Raw genomic sequence first — 21,001 nt, forward strand, 5'->3', positions numbered from 1 at the left:
ACAGAACAAACCAGTTCAGCTTTCAAATGTCACATTAAGCTGAATGCTAGCATCTTAAAAAATATCTTATAAAATATTATGTACTGTCATCAAAGATAAAATAAATCAGTTATTAGAAATTAGTTATTATAACTATTATTTTTAGAAATGTGTTGAAAAAAATCTTCTTTCCGCTAAACAGAAAATGGGGAAAAGTATACATGTCGGCTACTAAAACATGAGGGTTGATAATTCTGACTTCAACAGTACATATATGCACTGCTATTCACAGTTTCGAGGTCGGTTCTTTAATAAAGGTTTTAGAACCCAATACCGAAACCACCCTGCTGGTCACATATAATTCCTAAACAAGACAGAAGTGAAAAGTGGGTCCATGAGTGTGAGATAAAACATCTTTCTCTCTCTCTCGCTCTGTCAGTGCATCCACTTTGCTCAGTGCTCAGTTGGCAGGCTCAGCACGTCACCACGAGGACTTACTTGATTAAACCTGATGGTCTCCCTCTGTATGAAAGAGGTATATTAACTGTCAGCACATCTGCCGAAACCATCTTGCCAGACACAAATGAAATTATAATGAAAAATAATGGAAAAACTTTTCAGCTTAAAAGTTTATCTGGGAAATTTTAACCATTAGCCCTTTTCAAACAGTAAAACCAGTAAATTGCCATGAAATTACTGTAACAACTTGACTGGTAAATACAAAAAAGTGTTGTTCACATAGACTTTGATTTGATGCCAAATACCAAATTTCAAACAAACCTCCCTTAATTCACAAAAAAAGTGTTAATGCGAGTAATGGGATATGGAAAAAGATTTGCTGTACAAACTCTTACGAACATTACACCCACATGAATAATCAGCTGTCTATAATCTACTTTTTTATTGCTGGTTACCAATACTACAGTCAGCCCCTCTAACAATTCATGAAAATGCGCTTAATCTGCATTTGGGATTTGTTCTTTTCTTGCAAACTTTGAAAGGATTTGCTTCACGTTAGAAAGGAAACCTGGCTTAAGACTTTCAGAATACAGATCAATTTTTATGTCATCGTTTACCAAAAATTATTCTAGCGGCTCCGCAGTGTTGTTTTGAATACAGCTGAAGTCAGAATTATTAGCTCCCCTGTTTATTTTTTTACCCAAATTCTGTTAAACGGAGAGAAGATTTTTTTTCAACACATTTCTAAACATAATAGTTCTAACCTGCATAACTTTAATCCTTTACGAGTATGCAATCTCATGCTGGTTTGCCCTGTTTAGTAAGCCTGGCGCTTGATGTAGTATTAAACTCAATTCCCAGCAGGTACTCACCAGGTACCTCTCAGAGGACACGCTGACCAAGATGAGATCATCTCCAATGCGCACCTTCTCACCCTCTGACCTCTGCTTGGATGCCGGATGAATTGTCCACCAACAAGCTTCCCCTTTTGTAGTACAAATAGAGGATGCAGAGCAGATGTAAATAAAGAAACAGTTCATCAGTGCACTACAGCTGTCAATGACCCAATCAACCTTTGACCGCGATGAACTGAGATCACCAATAAGAACTTTCGGAAACTTAGATGTCGATATGGATATCCTCTTTTCTGGGTGACACAATACACAAAAATAGTATGATATCTATGTTTAATTTTGGCTCTCTTTTCAAAGCTTGGGAAGTAGTCCTAGCACTGCATCTGTTAGCTGTGGTTCAAATGTCAATCACAGCAAGAAGGAGGCCTGAGGAGGTTAATTAATCCAAAAATGAAATTGGGTCATCAATTTTATTTTTGAAGCACGTCGATTTAGCGCACTGCACACATTAAGTGAGCTGTTGTTCAGTATTTTTTGGTTAATTTATTAATATTAATTCAAAAAAGATTAAATAAAATAAAATGAATTAATTATATTAAATACTTTGAAGCTCAGTGTTATGGTTAATTGACAAAGTAGAATAAATATCTAAGCAAAATACAATAAAATTAAATAATTAAATGTAACACTAATAAAACAACAGTTACCTTGGCATTTTAAATATTGGCATATTAATTCCAGAAAAAAAACTCAAATAAGAATCATGCAGATGTAAACATTTAAATGATTAATAAATACTACATTAGTGTCCAAATAATAGAAAAATAGCTCTGATGTTACCAGTTGAATCCTCTTGAAGACCAACATCAAAAGACAGTTTATCTGTAAGAGACCTGGAAGTCTTCAGACATGTCAGATACTGTGGGGAAATCGAAGAAACAGATGTAAATCAATTCTATGATTAATCAAGCAGAAATAAGATCCAGTCATTAAGTCCAGTGCATAATGGGAAAATACCACTTGAATTTGAAGTTCACATACCTCAAGCTGTATAGTTAAGGCATAATTCACTCAAAATGAAAACTGACATCTATTACTTACTCTTAACTGGGTAAAACAAACTTACCCTTTTACAATACCCTAAAAATATTTAAGAGATTCTGTTTTCTGTTAAAGGCAAAAAAAACTTATATTTTTGACATCTATAGTAGGAAACACAAGTACTAGTCAGTGGCTTTCCAACATTTGTCAAAATATCTTCTTTTGTGTACAACAGAAGAAAGAATCTCAGTGGTCATTTACACAACATTTTCAGCCAAAAATAGGAAAAGTTTATATGTTCCACCTGTTCAACAGCATTTGACGAACAGAAAAGCGCATAATAAGTTTGAAAACAGGTTTCAAACAGGATGTTTTTGAAAAAGCCGTTTGTGTAAATACCAAAAATAAAAGTCTTTGAAAACTATGTCATGCATGTGCATACTATGTTGGAGGAGTGCTGATCGAAGGCACATGCAAACAAATATATAACAATAATACATTTATTTAATAAGAACCTTTAAAAGCAACTTCTCAAAGCGCTGAACACTTTGCAAGCAATCTAATTAAATTATACAAATCAACAAGCAAAAGCAAGTTTAAAAAAAATACGCCATTATACACAAAGAATAATGGCAGAGATGTGGTAGCGTTGATGTTGCTTAACTGTTTCCTAAAGCTTCATCAGCAAAGTGTGGATTTACTTCCCATTACAACCAAATGTGTAGATGCAAATTATACATAAACGGCACGTCGGCACTTCCCTACAGGTATTGTTTACTAAGATGAAAGCTCTAAATACTGGGTTGGCATACACAGAACAGTGCTTTTGGCCATTTAGCAGATATGTGTGAACTAGTGCTGTCAAATTATTAAATCGCATCCAAAATAAAAAGTCATATTTAAAATATATAGTTGTGCATTCTGTGCATATTTTTAATGAAAATATGCATGACTATATTGTATAATATATATTTGTTATTTACATATATTATATATTATAATTTAATTATATAATATATAATTATATATAATATTACAAATCATATATAAATATAAATATATATGCAAATATATTTATTTATGCATATTTGGTATGTTATGTACAGTATGTCTGTGTATTTATACATACAGTTGAAGTCTGTTACAGTTGAAGTTATTAGCCCCCTGAATTATTTTTCTGTTAATTATAATTCTGACTTCGACTGTATATACATAAATATACACAGTGCGCACACACACACGCACGCACGCACGCACACACACACACAAACACACACACACACACACACACACACACACACACACACACACACATATATATTAACAGGGGGAAAAAAGTAACAGGGGCGTGATATAATATATACAGGCTTGACATTAACACTAGCTTTAGCTGTGGTGGGTTAGACAGACACCCCCACTAACCACTTTGGCTGGTTGAAAATAATTTTTAAATTGCCAGCGCTAAATTGCCTCATCCCTAAAGATTAGTGTTTTATTTTAAGACCGTTTGTCAATATGCGCGCAAATGTGCTCTTAGAATTGGGAAGCAGCACATTTGATAACTATTCGCGTAAGCGAAAGAAAGCATACCGAATTCCGAATAAGAGGCACACAGTGAGACACAGGTGATCCTTGCTTTTTATTCATTATTTTGCCGCAGCTCCGCTCTTTTTATTTATTTTCTCGCAGCCCCGTGAGCAAAATGCAGCCTGCAGATTAATTATGATGTAACTATCATTCGACCCTAAACAGCGGCACCTTAGTGAAAATAAGAATTCGAATAATTAAAATGAATGAATATTACACCTGCTTAATGAAAATCAGATGATTCACTACATTAATAAATCTGACATAACTTGATCAGAAATCTAAAAAGGGGAGAAAAAGATTAAGCCATCAATAGTAAGTAATGCTGTGGTTAAAAGTCTTGCATATGTCAGTTATTCCAGACACACCAAAATAACAGTGACATTGTGGTCCAGTGGTCAGCACATCAAGATGCGGCGCCGTCGACCCGAGTTTGAACCTCACCTGAGTACTTCTTTTTTTACATTTTTAGTGTTAAGACATATAATAATGTTCGGGTTACTTATATAGGTGTACATATTTTATTTTTATTTTTGGTGTGACCACTGTTACAAAGGACTGGATATTTATAAACAATTTTGCACAGAATATATATTCAAATATGGCAGGAAAAAAACATTGTGATGTTTTAAAGAATAGTGTTGGAGATGTACCTACTCTTTAATGTTCTCATATTTATGAAAAACATTTGAAGTTCTAAAGCAGCTGTTTCCTTGAAAAAGACGTGATAGTGTCATTAGAAACTGAATTGGAAATGACGTTAATTTAATATTGTCAGTCATGAACTGAGGTGGGCCGGTCTAAGACTTGAAACTCCAGGGCTGAAAAGGAGTCCCACTCCAGCCCTGTCGTGCACCCACAGTCCGGCTGCTTTCAAGAGCTCCAGATTTTTTTGCAAGCAGCCGCTGTTGCCCCTTTCGCTTTTACCATTCTTTGAACAGATTATTACTGGGCCTAACGTGAACCGTGTGCACGTGATTATCCTTTCACTATGGCACACAGAATGTTTTTCACCTGCTTTCTTTTGCTTGCAGTTATTTTTGTTAATATGGTTTAATTATCATCCTTTACAATAATTTCTTTAATAGGGGATTAACTCTCCATTTATCTACAGTTACCTGATGATCAGGAAATAATTAGTTTGGTGAGGCCAGACAAAAAAAAGGAACATTTTTTGTGTTGAGCCCTAAAAAGTAATGAGAAATATAATAAAAGTTAAATTAACGAGGAGGCATGGAAATAACACAAAATTTTAAAAATGTAAATTTTTAGCATGCCAAAGTCAAATTTCTGCATGTACAATATATTTTCTCAACAACAAAATTGTGGCTAGTGAAAATGGCGAGTGGCTAGTAATGTTGGAAAACTACTAGCCACAATGGCTGGTGATCAAAAAAATGTTAAGCCCTGTATATATAGTAAATATAAACTTATTTAAACTTATTAAAAAGTAAATACAAACTTATATCTTGGATGAAATTAATCGTGATTAATCGTTTGACAGCACTAGTGTAAATGTATATTGTTTTGCATATACTGTTGTGTGTTTAGGTGAAACTTTTTCAAAACGCAGTGATCATTATCCTGTAAACATATAGCCTCAAAATCTTCATTTTTAGGTAAACCCCTTTAATGTTTATTGATCATACAAACATCTAAATATCCTCTTGAAGTATATGCCAGTCATGTCATTTGTGATGTTCAGGCATATTTACATATTCCCATCTTCCCTCAATATACTGCAGGGAGTCATTGATCACGAAGTTGACTTGTGTGAGCTGTAAGCTGTGACAGGCTGCCTAATCCTTCTCCCCACTGGCTTCAATTTGTGTGGCGCATTCTCACCATTCCACTGAAGGAATGCCTGAGGAGGATAGCGTGACCGTAGAGCAGTGTCCGATGTCCACCTCCCTGCGCTGCCTGAAGAAGAGAGAGCAAAACGCTGTTAGCAAACTCAATGCAAGGGTTTAGAGTTGCTCACTGCTAAACTAAAGAGTCACTGAAACTGGGAAAAACATGCTGGGTGGATGTTAAAAGGAAACTTCTCATTCAGTTGTTGAACGAGACCAAAATTTCGTTGTTGTACCATAGATGAGGAAATGTGAAGAAGATGTGGAACAAAAAAAACAGCCAGAAAAAGCAAAAATGGCCCACAAGAAAGAGAAGAAAGGAGTAAATACTGTATACTTACCCGTCTTATAAGCCTCTGAATGCATTGGGAGAAAAATATAATTCTCTTAGTTCAATATATTTGTCGTTTAAAGAAGGTGATATTGTTCGTTAGTCTGTTTGAGTGAATGCTATTTGAACTCTTCACTGGCAGTCCAAAAATGAATGACTTTGACAAAGAGGAAAGCTGAAACTTGTTGGTACTCCCAGCTGTTGCTGTAAGAGTATGCCTGCTGTCTGCTGAAACATCAGATGATAAACCACAGTCCTTGGCTATAAGGCACTGTGATATTGCACAGTTTAGATTCATGTTCAAGCAGAAAATACAACTTCTAGACAGCTTGCTTGTTTTATGTTTTTCCATTAAATCAATAAAAAAATCCAAATAATGGCAACATAGCTGGACTTTCAAAAAAAAGGTTAAGAGGCCATCTTAATGCACAAACAAAATGATTTAATAGTTAATTAAATATAAGCTACTATTCAAAATATCAGGGAGTAAGATTTTTAAATATTCTTAAAAGAAGTGTCTTACATCCACCAAGGCTTCATTTATTTGTCCATAAATACAGTAGTAATATTGTAATATTGTGTAAATATTATTACAATTTAAAATGACTGTTTTCTATAGAAACTACATAGTTTCCACCATGATTTAGGATTTTTTATCTCACTATTCTAAATAATCTGACAATGATTGCAATTTTAATTTGTAAGTCTTGGGGTTCTGTCTTTATTTCTTAAAATCCTGCTTATATGTTTTATGTAAGTTTAAGATATAAAATTTCAGCTATGAAAAGTTGTCATAGTTGAGAGATATATAACTGCATTTTGTGAGAAATATCTGAGTATGTTCTATAATATATATAATTATATTTTGAAATGTATTACTGCAACACTGCAAGAATGAATTTTCAGCAGCCCTTATTTCATTAGTAGTGGAAATAATCCTTCAGAAATAATTCTATTATGAAGATCTGATGCTCACAAACATTGACTATTTATATGGACATCTGTAATCGAATTGTTTGCCTTAATCTGAATAAGACAATAAGATTAAAGTGTTTACATGAGTTGCTTTTTGAATGTTATAGCATGTACTTCGATTTACTTCATTGCGCCACCGTGCTGTCCACATTTCCTCCGGAGTTTCATGTAATTTTGGGTGTTTTATTTTTAATTTGTTGACTTTAACTGCAGTTTGGCACTTTCACTTTCATTCAGGAACATTTTATGCATGCCCCCGTGACAAATGAGATATTGGATGCGAGTATGAACTGCTGGAAGAGTGTTGTTTTAATGGAATTTGATACCACACACCGAATGGGAAAAAATGTTTGTGATGCAGGTGTCTGTGGACTGACTATGTAGGTGCTGTAGGACTCTGTAGGACTATCCTATCACAAAATGAGGTGAAAATCCTACACGACGGTAATAGTTTGATTAAGGTGTTTACATGTCTGTACTGCACTTCAATAATGCTACAAAAATCGACATGCCTTAATCTGATTTCTGCTTAGTTCGATTATGACCTTAATAAAATCACAAGGATTAAATTAATCAAAATCGCTGCTTACATGGTAGACTCTTAATCGGTGTCTTATTGTATTGTCTTAATCATATTAAAATCAAATTATTGATTATGTAAACATACTCATTGTGATTGATGTTGAAAGAATCAAATTTTTTTGGAAGCTGTTTTTTCTCAGAATTATTTAATTGAATTCATTTTTAAACATTGTAAAAATACTTTAATCATTTTAATGCACTTTATATGGAATAACATTCGTTTATTTTTTAAAACAATCTCACAAAAGTTAATCTTTTAAACGGTAGTATATTATATATTTATTATATGTATATTATACTAAAGTATTGTTACTAAAGTAGCATAGCACACTATTTCTAAACTAGAAAATATATGCAAAACATTCAAAAGAAGAAACAAAAAATAGGAAAGAGACCAAAAAAATGCACATTCATAAACCAAGACTCATTTATTCCGGAATTGACATTCCAGATCATTTCCTCGTCACTGGTACTCCTGAAATTTGACAGTGTTAGAGCTCAAATGCAAGAAGAAACTCATAAGTTGTTCATTAACACAAAACATCAAATTATCAACCCACAAAGGGCATTAAACATTTACATTGTTATGTATAAAACATTGACTTGATTAATTAAATGACATAAATCTGTATTACAACTCAAACTAGTTCTCCAAATAAACTCATTCTCACCTACACATTAATGTTTGCACAACAGAAACACAGCACAGAGATAATAAAATATACACTGTGACAATCTCATTTTAAAAATGCTGTGGCGAAAAAAATAAACATGAAATAAAACACTGGGCATGCCATTTTGTGCTGAAGGGAAGGCGAATAAAGCATTCAAATGGCCCTCTGCAGAACATGCTTAGCCAGTAGATTTTATTTTGGGATTTGCATATTTCAGGGCCACTAGGTTCTGGGTTTGACAAGTCCATTCATCCTCTTTGGGCCACAGGAACATTTTCACACTCTCAATCACAACATAAAAACAGAGAGGGAGACAAAAACTTGAGTTAAAGGAAATAGACCCCGGTTTTCTGACAGGGTTAGCATTGAGATCTGTATTAGTGGGGTTATGCCATGAGTTAAATCACACTGGGGCACTGGGCAGAAGGTGTACTGTGTAAGTTTTTTCGTTTTAAAGAATTTGGATTGACATTCATGCATACTTGATGGTCGATGAATTGTAAACGTACCCATTGCTCATGATCAGGATTCTTGCAACGACGAACAGAGATACAGACATGATTAAAGAAGGCAGTTGGGAAAACCCTCACCGCTTTAGCACATTCAGTTCATTATGTCTGACCATAAAACAAAATTAATTAAACCCATTCTCGTTGCCTTTTTTGACATTAAATGGGCTGCAGGATATAATGAACTGAATGTTACTAAATGATGAGGCAGACCATAGGCAAAAACATTGGAAATCACTTCAGTAAAATGTATATTTAGCTATAAAAATAATAACAAAACAGAAAGAATTTTCATTTCACTTTCTACTGATGATGAAAAAAAGCAAAGCAGAAGGTGAGGTACCATACTATCATAGGCATTTACAGCATGGCAGTATGTTTTATCCTATTATGACAATACATACCTCACCGGCATTTGTTAGTAAATCTATGTTTGAATGGGAAAATGGTTTTGCATTATTATCAGATTGGAAAGATAAAGCAATTTCTGGAATCTGCCAATGTCAATTTTAGTTGCAATTTATCTGCGGTCAGCCTTGCACAATATATCTGTCATTATTCATGATTTATTACCCTATGTCATATAGAATGCAGAAGAGCTACGGCTTATTTAACTTATTAATTAACTCTATGCACATTCAAAAATTACTTTTGCTGCTTGTTCAATCTACTTATTTAAAATGAGGTGAAACAACACAATTCTTGAGTTTTTGTGGGGGGACAACTTAATAGTTTTATTTTCAATCCACTTAAATTTGTAAAAACTATTAAAGTAACTTAATAGATTAGTGTTAGGACAACATGAAGCAATTGTGTGGAACCCAATTTGGAAGCATCTTTACCAAGGTTGAATTAAAAGTGTAAAAAGTAGTATAAGTACTGTAAAAGTAGTATTTTTTGTTACTTAAATAAATAAATAAATAAATAAATCAAAGTGATTCTAATGTGACAATTTGGTGATAAATAAAATTGTATTGATATTATAAACAGCAAACAGATTTGCTTATTAAAAGAGTGCAAACTGTTGGATTTTTCTAAAGGTTTTTTTCTTCGTAAGAAATTCCACCAATTAGAGAGTCTCAGTGAGCAAAGGTTTTCAACAGAGATATTAAGCTCCACCCACACCCGTGAAGCACCGCAAATATCGAGGAAGTCTTCTTATGCTCTCAAAATTCCCCAAATTGTGCAATAAACTTATTTAATACATAATTCTTTTTACATGCAACCAACAACTTTAAATGAATAGTTTTCATTTCTTCGTGATTGTGTCAAGCTTTATATGATTCTAACTCTTTACCAGAGCTTTAAAGTACAGAGTCTTGCACCTTTTTATCATAATTAAAGCCTGAGATTGATCCATTAAGTACAACACTTTAACAAACACTTCTTAAAATTCAAAAAACGAAAAAGGAAAATAAAAAATATTTATAGAACAAGCACTGCTTACAAGGTAAAACGGTGCTATTGCACTCTGTGTTCACAGAAACCATGTCGCCATTCGTTTTCAGGATGATTGATTAATTTAAGAGTTCAAAAGAGCTAGTGTTTGTTTTATATACTGTACATATACAAGTCATATTTCATCAAAAAATGTGTCACAGAAAATAAATATATTAATTCATTAACAAAAACAAGTATTACTGACTCTTCTTTTGATTGGCAGTGTACTGTATACACTCAAAAAATTATGTTTGCTGTTTGTTTAAACTACTAATATGCAATAAGGTAAAACAACACTATTCTTGAGATTTTTTTGGGGGGGGGGGGTCAACTTAATTGTTTTATGTTCAATCCACTTAAATTTGTAAAAAATAAAAAAAAAAAAAAATTTAAGGAATTAATTAACTTAATTCCTTCATGTTGTCCCAACACAAACCCAGTATTTTTTGTGGAACCCAGTATTTTTTACAGTGTATGTAATTTTCCAGCTACTACAATTTCCACTAGAAAGAATTCTGGAGAGAATGTGGTTTCCATTTTTGTTCTTTTCAAACACAAAATGTTCTAATAACAACGAATGACATAATAATAAATAATTGTACTCTAAGGGTATATTACCATATGAATCAAAAATGCTTACACCTCACTGAGATTAGCATTTGCTCATCAATTTAAATGTAGCTTTTTATTCACCTTTTCTGATTCACCGATATACTTCCCTATCGCATTGTAAATGCTCCCAAATTAAAAGGTTGTAAATGAACATAAAAGGCAGTGATCTATCCAGTATAGTAACCCTGTAATGGAAGTAATTTGTTTACTTACTCCTTCGCCGCTCTGGCCGGCGAGCATCTCCTGCAGAGCCCGCACAGACAGCGACTGCTCCAACACAAAGTTACAGATGCATAGATCAGGAGGAAAATACTGTGGACAGAGAGAAACACACATATAGGTGCTTTGCTTGTCATTTGATTACGGATGAAGCCCTTCTAATTGGTAGACTGGTGATGTTTACAAACACAAAGCTTCCGTTAGGCCCATATATATATGTTTGTTTCCGATATGTGTTTATTGGGATTAGCTTGAGAGGTCAGCGAGGATTAACATGGGCAAGTGCTGAGCTCAACCCTTGGTCTAGAGAAGTTTCTCCCACCCTGCATCTGTTTATCAGGCTGCTATTTAAAGCCCCTCGACTGTCTGGTTCAGCTGCCTTGGGAAAGTGGACATTCTGTCACCTACTGATAACTACGGTCTTAACTGAGTTTATACTTTATAAATCCTTTAATAACAAACATCTTCCTCTGTGTAGACAAATAAACCCTGAGTTGTGTTGACATACGACCTTGCGGGTGTTAAAGAGACAGTTCACAAAAAAAAAAATGATCAACTTTTCCTTTGTTTCTTTCGTATGTTGAACAAAAAAAGAAGATATTTTGAAGAAAGCTGGAAACCGGTAACCTTTCACTTCCATAGTATTATCCATGATAATTGGTCTGTGTGTATGTATTTTTCTTATTTATTAAAACAATAATATATATATATATATGTATATATATATAATATATATATATATATATATATATATATATATATAATATATATATACAGTATATATATATGTATATATATATATATATATGTATATATATATATATATATATATATATATATATATATATATACATATATACATATATATATATATATATATATATATATGTATATATGTATATATATATATATATATATATATATGTATATATATATATATATATATATATATATATATATATATATATATATATATATATATATGTATATATATATATATGTATATATGTATATACATATTATATATATACATATATATATATATATATATATTATATATATATATATATATATATATTATATATATATATTATATTATATATATATATATATATATAATATATATGTATATTTTTCTTTTCTTTGTGTTGTTGTATATGCCTCTGTTTGTTGTGGTTCTTTTCCCTCCGCCTCTATCCGCTGTCTTTCCGACTTTTCATTATGAGCGCATAGGTGCGGTGAATCAGGTGTCGACACATGGAAGTTTGCTGGCGTGTTGGCGAAGTCCATTTTAACTGGGCTGAAAGATCGGTGAGTCTCCTCTTTCACGTCTTGTTTTGTTAATTTGTGGGGAAAAAAAACTTGTTGTATTTGCTCTGCGATATTGTTGAAATTTCACAGTGTTGACTTATTGGGATCTATACAGAGACACATGATATAAGGAGGGTGCCTTTTGTTTTATTAAGTTTTCTCATGTTTTGTGGTTAGTTGGGAGGTAAGTGAATGTTGTTTAATTTGTTTTATTTTATGTGCAGATAAAAGGGTTTTACGCTATTTCTTTGGTCATTCGTCTTGTTGTTGTTTTTTTCTTTTGAACGGGAGATGAGGCTCCGGGTTCCTCATTCATTTAAATTTTTAAATTTATTGTTATGGGTCTGGCTTGCTTTGTGGAGCCATGCAAAACTAGATAACGTAACAATTATATACACTAAACACACCACATTAAAACTAATAAACATTATGGTGTATTAAAATAAAGAAATAATAAAATTTATAATTAATTAATCATAATATAATTATATTTGTGTGTGTATACCTATAATGTAGATTATTATTATACAGTCAAGTCCAAAGTTATTATATTTACAATTTCGGGCTTGACTGTATAATATAATATGCAATAATATTTAATGAAAATAATTGAACTATATATTATTAATAAATAAAAATATAAACAAAGTGTGTGACTTTTATGGTATCGCAAACACTACCTATCTCCCATATACAGGTGTATGTTTAATTTCAGGCTTGAATATTATTATATTATATATATATGACCGCGTGTGTGTACTTTTTTATGTGTTTCGAGGACACAAAATGGTATAATGACATTGGTATGACCTAGTTGTACTCTATTAAGGTGGTTTATGAGGACATGCCTTGTGTCTTCGTATTTGAAAATGCTTAAAAATCATACTTATCAGGGTGTTTTAAACATTTAAAATGTGCGGCAGGTTTCCTGTGAGGGTTGGATTAAGGGGTAGGGTAAGGTCTTTTAATAAGCGTTTTATTATATTATAAAACACGTTTTATTATATTATTAAATTATGCCTATGGTCCTCGTAAAACATAAAAACAAGTGTGTGTGTGTGTGTGTTTCAGAGATTTTGACTGGTCACACTTAGCACTGAAATGACGTTCCACGTATAAAATCTGCACACATGAGAGTCCATAATATGCCCTTGATTATGACCCGCAAAGCATATATGATCCATAACCTTTATGCACGTGTTTCCCATAAAATGTGTTTCCATTTATAGCTTTTAAGGTATATGTGAGAGAGCAGGGTGATGGTAAAGCATGATAGTATAGTAAAGGCTGACACTTTTATCTCCTTCGTCACACAGCCAATTACACCAGACATCTTAGTGCCACTGAAGGTTATCCATTTCACACAAACACTGCAGGTGAATCTATATGGATTCATTGATTGATATGCATGAAGAAAATCCATACTTTATATAATAATAGAAAGATCATCATCGTTATCCACCTTTTTTTTCAGAGCCCAGGCAAGGACGGGTTCAGTAGATCCAGTTCACATAACCATAGAGATGCTCACACATCTACTGCTTTGCCTCCTGATGCATGGAAAGTATGGCGCACAGCACTAGGATCAATTGCTGTTGCCATGGTTTTCAACTACATGAATCTCTTCCCATTAATTTGATGTATTGCTAGAGGACAACATAACAAAGGCAAATATCTTCCAACCAATTTAAAGCCTCCCTGTTTTACTAGTTTTTTTAGTCATGTTACTTTCTTTCTGCATTGTTAAAAGTATTCCATCAAACACAAAACATACTAACTAGGTGTATGTGTATATGTAACTACTGTAAGTGCCATAAACTGCTTTTCTGTGATCTGCACTGTTGTTTGTGGAGAGTTTGAAGTAGGGCTGGGCAATATCACAAAAATATAACATCATGATATAAATCATTACATTTCCTGACAATGATATATATCATGATATAATACTATTTTACTATTAATACTATTAATACTATTTGATCAATTAATAAATAACATTTATTGAACACATGTAAAAGACAATGTTTTTTTTATTTTGAAGTATATATTATTTAGAAATGTGATGATATTCTAACTTTATTTAGAAATTCAGAACTTCAATATTAAATAAATATTAACCAATTGTAAAACCACTTTTCAAAAACATTTATTTTTTAAATAAAACAATGCAAAAATGTAAACATTTTACTTTCAAGATTGAAACTTTTTTACAATCTTGTTATTTCTGTCCCCATCCCCGTGATGGTATTTTTATTGTGCTTATTTAAATGATGAAAAAGTATTAGCGTTAACAATACGGTTGAAGTCAGAATTATTAGCCCCCCTTTAATTAAATTTTCTTTTTAAAATATTTCCCAAATGATGTTTAACAGATCAAGGAAATTTTCACAGTATGTCTGACAATACTTTTTCTTCTGGAGAAAGTCTTATTTGTTTTATTTCAGCTAGAATAAAAGCAGTTTTTAATTTTTTAAAAGCTTTTTTTTTATAATTATTTTTTAGGGGTTTTCACCATTATTTTGACAGGACAGTAAGAATTGACAGGAAAGTGTGGAGAGCAGAGAGTGGGGACGGCTCGGCATAGGACTTCGAGGCAGGAATCGAACCCGGGTCGCTGCGAACACCGGAGTGCATGTGTGGGTGCACTTTCCACTACGCCATAGGCACAGACTAAAATCCATTTTAAGGTCAAAATTATTAGCCCCTTTAAGCTATATTTTTATTCGATAGTCTACAGAACAAACTATCTTTATACAATAACTTGCCTAATTACCCTAACCTGCCTAGTTAACCTAATTAACCTATTTTAAAGCCTTTAAATGTCACTTTAAGCTGTATAGAAATGTCTTGAAAAATATCTAGTCAAATATTATTTACTGTCATCATGGCAAAGATAAAATATATCAGTTATTAGAGATGAGTTATTAAAACTATTATGTTTAGAAATGTGTTGAAAAAATCTGCTCTCTGTTAAACAGAAATTAAAAAAAAAAAAACAGGAGGGGCTAATAATTCTGAATTCAACTGTATATGTTCTGACACCAAAAAAAAAAGATAGAGCATAATATAAAGCTATAGACTTTTTATTTTATCTGTGATTAGTTTCTGAGAACACATGAAGCTTTACCTTGGCCTCTGATGTGGGCTCTAGATAACACAGGCGGTTGCCGAGTCCCTCTGCTGAAAGACAGAATTTGCGATTCTCCTTCTGAATGGCGGCGACACACTGCAGCACCACCTCATCTTCCTGTAGAAACAGAAACAGTGAATTTAACTTACATATGAAAGCAAACACATTCATTTTAGGTTATTTTTTTACTTAAGGTTATAATAATATGTTAACAAACTGAAACCAACATTAAAAAACAGAGATTTGAATATTGTTTTGAATTAGACCACACTGCTGTTTTTTTTCTTTATTTTTTCCCTCAAAAATACTGCATACTGTTTATGTTTACTCATTGCTTTATGCTACTTGTTCTGAAAATTTTAATAAAAAAAATAAAAGATAAATGAAGAACAAAAACATGGCCAAATGAAGGTCAAAAGTGGCCTGTTCCATAAACAATCAGAAAAAAAAAAAAAATTCCAGCCAAACTAAAAACTGTGAAAATATTCAAAAAAGATATAAAATGTGTGTATATATAAAAAAATATGTTGGTTAGTTTGTCCAGTTATATATATGTTAGTAAATATAAATATGTTAGTTTTGTCCAGGACAGTTTCATTTGCTTGCTCTTTTTTACTGGTTCTGTTGAGCCACATTTCGAAAGCAATATCTGATTTTCAATTGTTTATTGTCAGTCATTTTTGATTAATCATTACTCTTCAATTTTAGCTTATTTCAGAGACCACCATAGTTTTTCTTACTTCAGTGGAAGGGTACCAATGATATTGCCCACATATTAAATACAGTGTTGGGGGAATAGCATTACAAGTAACGCAAGTCACTTAATAATATTACTTTTCTAAGTAAAGAGTACTTTTCTGAAAATGTTACTTTTTAGTGTTAATTGATAGCTTTTAAAAATAAATTGCTAAATTAAAATTAAAGTAGTCACAATGAATCATGCAGTTAATGAGAGAATGTTCTCATTATTTAAATGCATCGCAGGAAAAGAGAAGGAGATTATATGGCCTGTTTTCCACTGAGTGGTACAGTACGGTTCGGTTTATACCATACCACTTTTCGGCACCCTTTCGAAAGGGTACCAAAATATGAGAAAGGGTACCAAACGGCGAAGCTAGACGCACAGCTGAATGCTATTGGTTTACAGAGATACGTTATTCGCTTACGCAACAAGCCAGAATGAAAACAAAAAACCTGCCATGTTTAAAATACACAGCCGGAGAGTACAGCGGAATTACATATACATATAATAACGAGCCATTGTCGACCTGGGGGCTCAAACAAACCTTGTCGTCGTCTTGAGGAACAGCCACCAAAGCCAAAAAGAAGAGCAGATTTACCTGTGCCCCTTAGATTTTTACGAGCCAGTTTGACGGCGAGCTGGTTCGCTTGCTTGCTTGCGCTCACCGCGGCGTCTATATCTGAAATAACAAACTTCTGAGCTGATGATAATAACCTGCGCTTGATTATTTGACGTGCTTTGGAAACCCCCGATCCTGTCAGAAAACTGACAAACACGAGAGGGAGCGCGAAAAACTAAGGAGAAGCCGGAAAAAAAGGAGCACATTATTTTTTCAGCAAACGTGAACAAACTGCATGTTTAACGATTATTATTATCACCTATTGGACTATTATGAACTCGGAATGCTGAATACTCTCTAACAGAAGCTACATGTGCGGCTAAAGATTACAGACACAGTTTGAGAGGTTTTCACTGACTGGTAGGCTATATTTGTGTTGTTTTTGAACCTAAATAAGGACAAAATGTCTGCGGTGTGTAGTTCTTGTCTGTAGTGGTAACATATCGGAGATTGCAAGGGTCTTGTAGTGTTCATATATGTTGACATTTATTTATTTATTTTAATATTGCAGAAGTTACAGTACACTATTTCGCACTGTTCATTGATCTACAGTTTTATCAAATCATGTTCATAGAAAGCTAGTAATAAACATTTATACACAAGTATTTATGTATGTAAAGCATCTGTTATGTGAGAAGAGCTTCTCATATGATATGTGAGCGACACTTACAGCTTTACTGGAGACATTTTCCTTTCTCGAGCGAAAATGACCGCCGACTGAAACCTTTTTTGTCATACACCACACCCCACCAAAAGGGTACCCTTGGTAGTGAAACGCAAGCCTGATAAAGGTGACTCGTACTGACCTGAACTGTCCCGTACTGTACCAGTCGTAGAAACAAGCCATATAGTCTCAATGGACAGTGATTTTACTTAAGACAAATAGTACGTAGCAAACACATTGCTTTAAACTTTCAATAATCTCTTTTCAATAACCTCAGCCAGGAAACAAAAAGTAATGCAAAAGTAACTCAAAAGTAATGTAACACATTACTTACCACAAAAGTAACTAAGTAACGCAACTAGTTACTTTTGGGGGAGTAACTCAATATTATGATGCATAACTTTCAAAAGTAACATTCCCCCAACACTGCACTGTGTATATACAATTAAAGTCAGAATTATTAGCCCCCCTGAATTATTGGCCCCATTTTTATTTTTTTTCCTTTTCCTGTTTAATACGGAGAGAAGTATTTTTTCAACACATTTCTAAACATAAAAGTTTTAAGAACTAATTTCTAATAACTGATTTATTTTATCTTTGCCAGGATGACAGTAAAATAATATTTAACTAGATATTGTTCAAGACACTTCTATACAGCTTAAAGTGACATTTAAAGGCTTAACTAGGTTAATAAGTTAACTAGGCAGGTTAGGTAATTAGGCAAGTATTGTATAACGATGGTTTGTTCTGTCGACTATCGAAAATATATAGCTTAAAGGGGCTAATGAATTTGACCTTAAAATTTTCATAAAAAAATTAAACTGCTTTTATTCTAGCCGAATAAAACAAATAAGCTTTCTCAGCAGAAAGAAAAAATATTGTCAGACATACTGTGAAATTTCCTTGCTCTGTTAAAATCAGATTTAAAAAGAAAAAAAAATTCAAAGGGGGGCTAATAATTCTGATTCAACTGATATATATATTTTTCCGGTTTCTCTAAATTTGCTGGATTTACTAGGTACGTGTAAGTAATGGCCAGACCAAGTCAATTGAAAGAAATTAAGAGAATGTAACAGTACAGCCCTTAATGTCAAGTCATAAATAACTAAACAAGCTTGCATAAATTGTATTGATAGAACAAAGCTAAATCATCCCAAACGTGTCACAGGAGGAAAGGAAGAAGAGTGGAGACCACTTATGTCATTAGAACCCACAATGAATCTCTGTACATCCTCATTCTGTCTTGGGAGGTAAATATTGATTTCTGTCTCATTTGCGTCCCAGCGCCGCTCCTTTCCCCCTGTGCCAGCTCACGTATGGCATTAATCCTGGCTGACAGTTGCCATGGTTCGGACGAACACCATCAGCACAGTATCATCTTTAAGTCACATTTCTGGACATTCCTATTTCATATTTCATGTCATCAGGATCTATCAACAATAATGAGATGAGAGCAGCCATCCCCGAATGCACGCATAATATCCTGGGTCCATTTGGGTTTGAGTTATGCTAATTAAAGTGCCTGTCTAACTCTGCTGTCTAAGCTATGCTAAAACTGAAGAATGATAACAGCAACTGACAGTAAACCACTAGAGCATCTAGTAACACATTAAAGGTGCCACACCAACATCTGATATAAACAAACAAGCCTGCCTGGAAGTCTTTTCACATAGCATTACTGTTAATTGCATTTTTTGTAGAACTTTCTATTTGTCAAAGAATAGAAAAAATCAACTCGAATATCAAGCAGTCCCGAAAACGGCAACTGCATATCAGCAGACGCTTATAGAGTAGCTGGGGGTGCATTTTATTTTGTGATTTGACTGTAACGGAGAGCAGGTCACAGAGCAGATGTGCTCACATTGATATTCTGTGCAAATACATTTGGACTGAGCGTGCTGTTCAAGCAGAGCTGTACTGGATATAAACTCAAGCTTACAGAATTGACAAACTAACTGCCAGCCATTTCTAGATCATCCCAGCCCAATTAGGCTATTAGGACCTGGAAAATATTGTCAACGCTTGCCTTTCCAATGACAAATTAAAGTATGAGTGTTTGACTTTAAACAATGATCCAAATCAGTTGAGTCTTCTGATCAAATCTACAATGAATAAAATTAGTGTGGGATTTTCTTTAGAAGCTATTTTCACCTGGAAATTGCCAGAAGGGTTTGTGCATAAAGAAAGAACGAGCGACATATTGAATTGTATATTACATGCTGAAGTGGAAAGACTGAAATACTGTTTTCTTTTTAGACACAGTACAATGATCTTTGTTTTATTTACGACTTAGAAAAAATCATTTTTACATTGTGAGGGTGAGATATTTCTCACTGCCACTGACTTTCACTGTATTGACCAAAAAAATACTTTATTCAAGAGATGTTTTGTGTTCACAAAGGAAATAAAGTTATAGAACAGAGTTGTCGAAACTCTGCATAATTATGTGTTATGCATAGATTATTTCCAACCCCAATTAAACACACCTGAACCAGCTAATCAAGCTGTTTAGGTATGCTAGAAATGTCCATCATATCTAAACTATGCAGGACACTGGCTCTCCATGACCAAGTCAGGACACCCCTGTCACTGAAGAACATGAAGCTGAGGATATTGTTTTTGGAATTATCTATGGTATAATATTTGAAAGCCCAGTTTCACAGCTACATGCTATATGAAAGCACAACTGCCTCAGAGCAAGAAGGTCGCTGGTTCAAGCCTCAGCTGGGTCAGTTGGCATTTCTGGGTGGAGTTTGCATATTCTCCCCGTGTTCGAGTGGGTTTCCTCTAGGTGCTCTGGTCCAAAAACATGTGGCACAGGTGAATTGGGTAATCTAAAATGGTCCGTAGTGTATGTGTGTGAAATGAGAGTGTATGGATGTTTCCCATTGATGGGTTGCTGCTGGAAGGGGCATCCGCTGCATAAAACATGTGCTGATAAGTTGGCAGTTTATTCCGCTGTGGCGGCCCCCAGACTAAATAAAGGGACTAAGCCGAAAGAAAGAAAATGAATGAATGAATGAATGAATGAGTACTGCAATATCTATCCCATATACAATAAGTGATTTCAATCATATTATCACTTGCATGTACATACTTTCATACATTAGTACACTACATTAATTACTACCTCACTGCTGAAAGTCTACTAAATCTTATATAATATAAATAAAAGTTAAATATAATAAAAAGCTAATCCTGATTAACTAATTTTACTAATATTTTATCTATTATTATATTATTTTTATTGGGTTGTTTCTTTATCTGTTCTATCTGCTGTATTCTACATTTTACTACATATCTACATTTTATCCATATTGTATTACAGAATGTCAATAAAGTGTATTCTGAGTCTGACTCTTAACAATACACATTTAAATTATGTTTATTTGGGTATATATCTATTCCATTTACTTATATATA

The 21,001-nt window shown here is 33.4% G+C and overlaps 1 protein-coding gene across 4 annotated transcripts in view; it reads right to left on the reverse strand.

The window, feature by feature from the left end:
• Positions 1-21,001, reverse strand: part of ryr3 (ryanodine receptor 3) — a 165,697-nt gene that overhangs the window by 125,447 nt on the left and 19,249 nt on the right. For 2 of the 4 annotated variants that reach the window (XM_056445345.1, XM_056445344.1), the window contains exons 2-7: positions 15,551-15,670; positions 11,107-11,205; positions 8,842-8,862; positions 5,766-5,840; positions 2,133-2,211; positions 1,311-1,423 (exon numbers count right to left, since the gene is read on the reverse strand). In XM_056445345.1, coding sequence (XP_056301320.1) covers positions 1,311-1,423; positions 2,133-2,211; positions 5,766-5,840; positions 8,842-8,862; positions 11,107-11,205; positions 15,551-15,670 — 507 coding nt within the window. The remainder of the gene's footprint in view (positions 1-1,310; positions 1,424-2,132; positions 2,212-5,765; positions 5,841-8,841; positions 8,863-11,106; positions 11,206-15,550; positions 15,671-21,001) is intronic. The other 2 variants (XM_056445347.1, XM_056445346.1) reach the window with 1 other exon arrangement.

Source organism: Danio aesculapii, chromosome 20 (genome assembly GCF_903798145.1).
Source record: "Danio aesculapii chromosome 20, fDanAes4.1, whole genome shotgun sequence".
Lineage (NCBI taxonomy): Eukaryota > Metazoa > Chordata > Actinopteri > Cypriniformes > Danionidae > Danio > Danio aesculapii.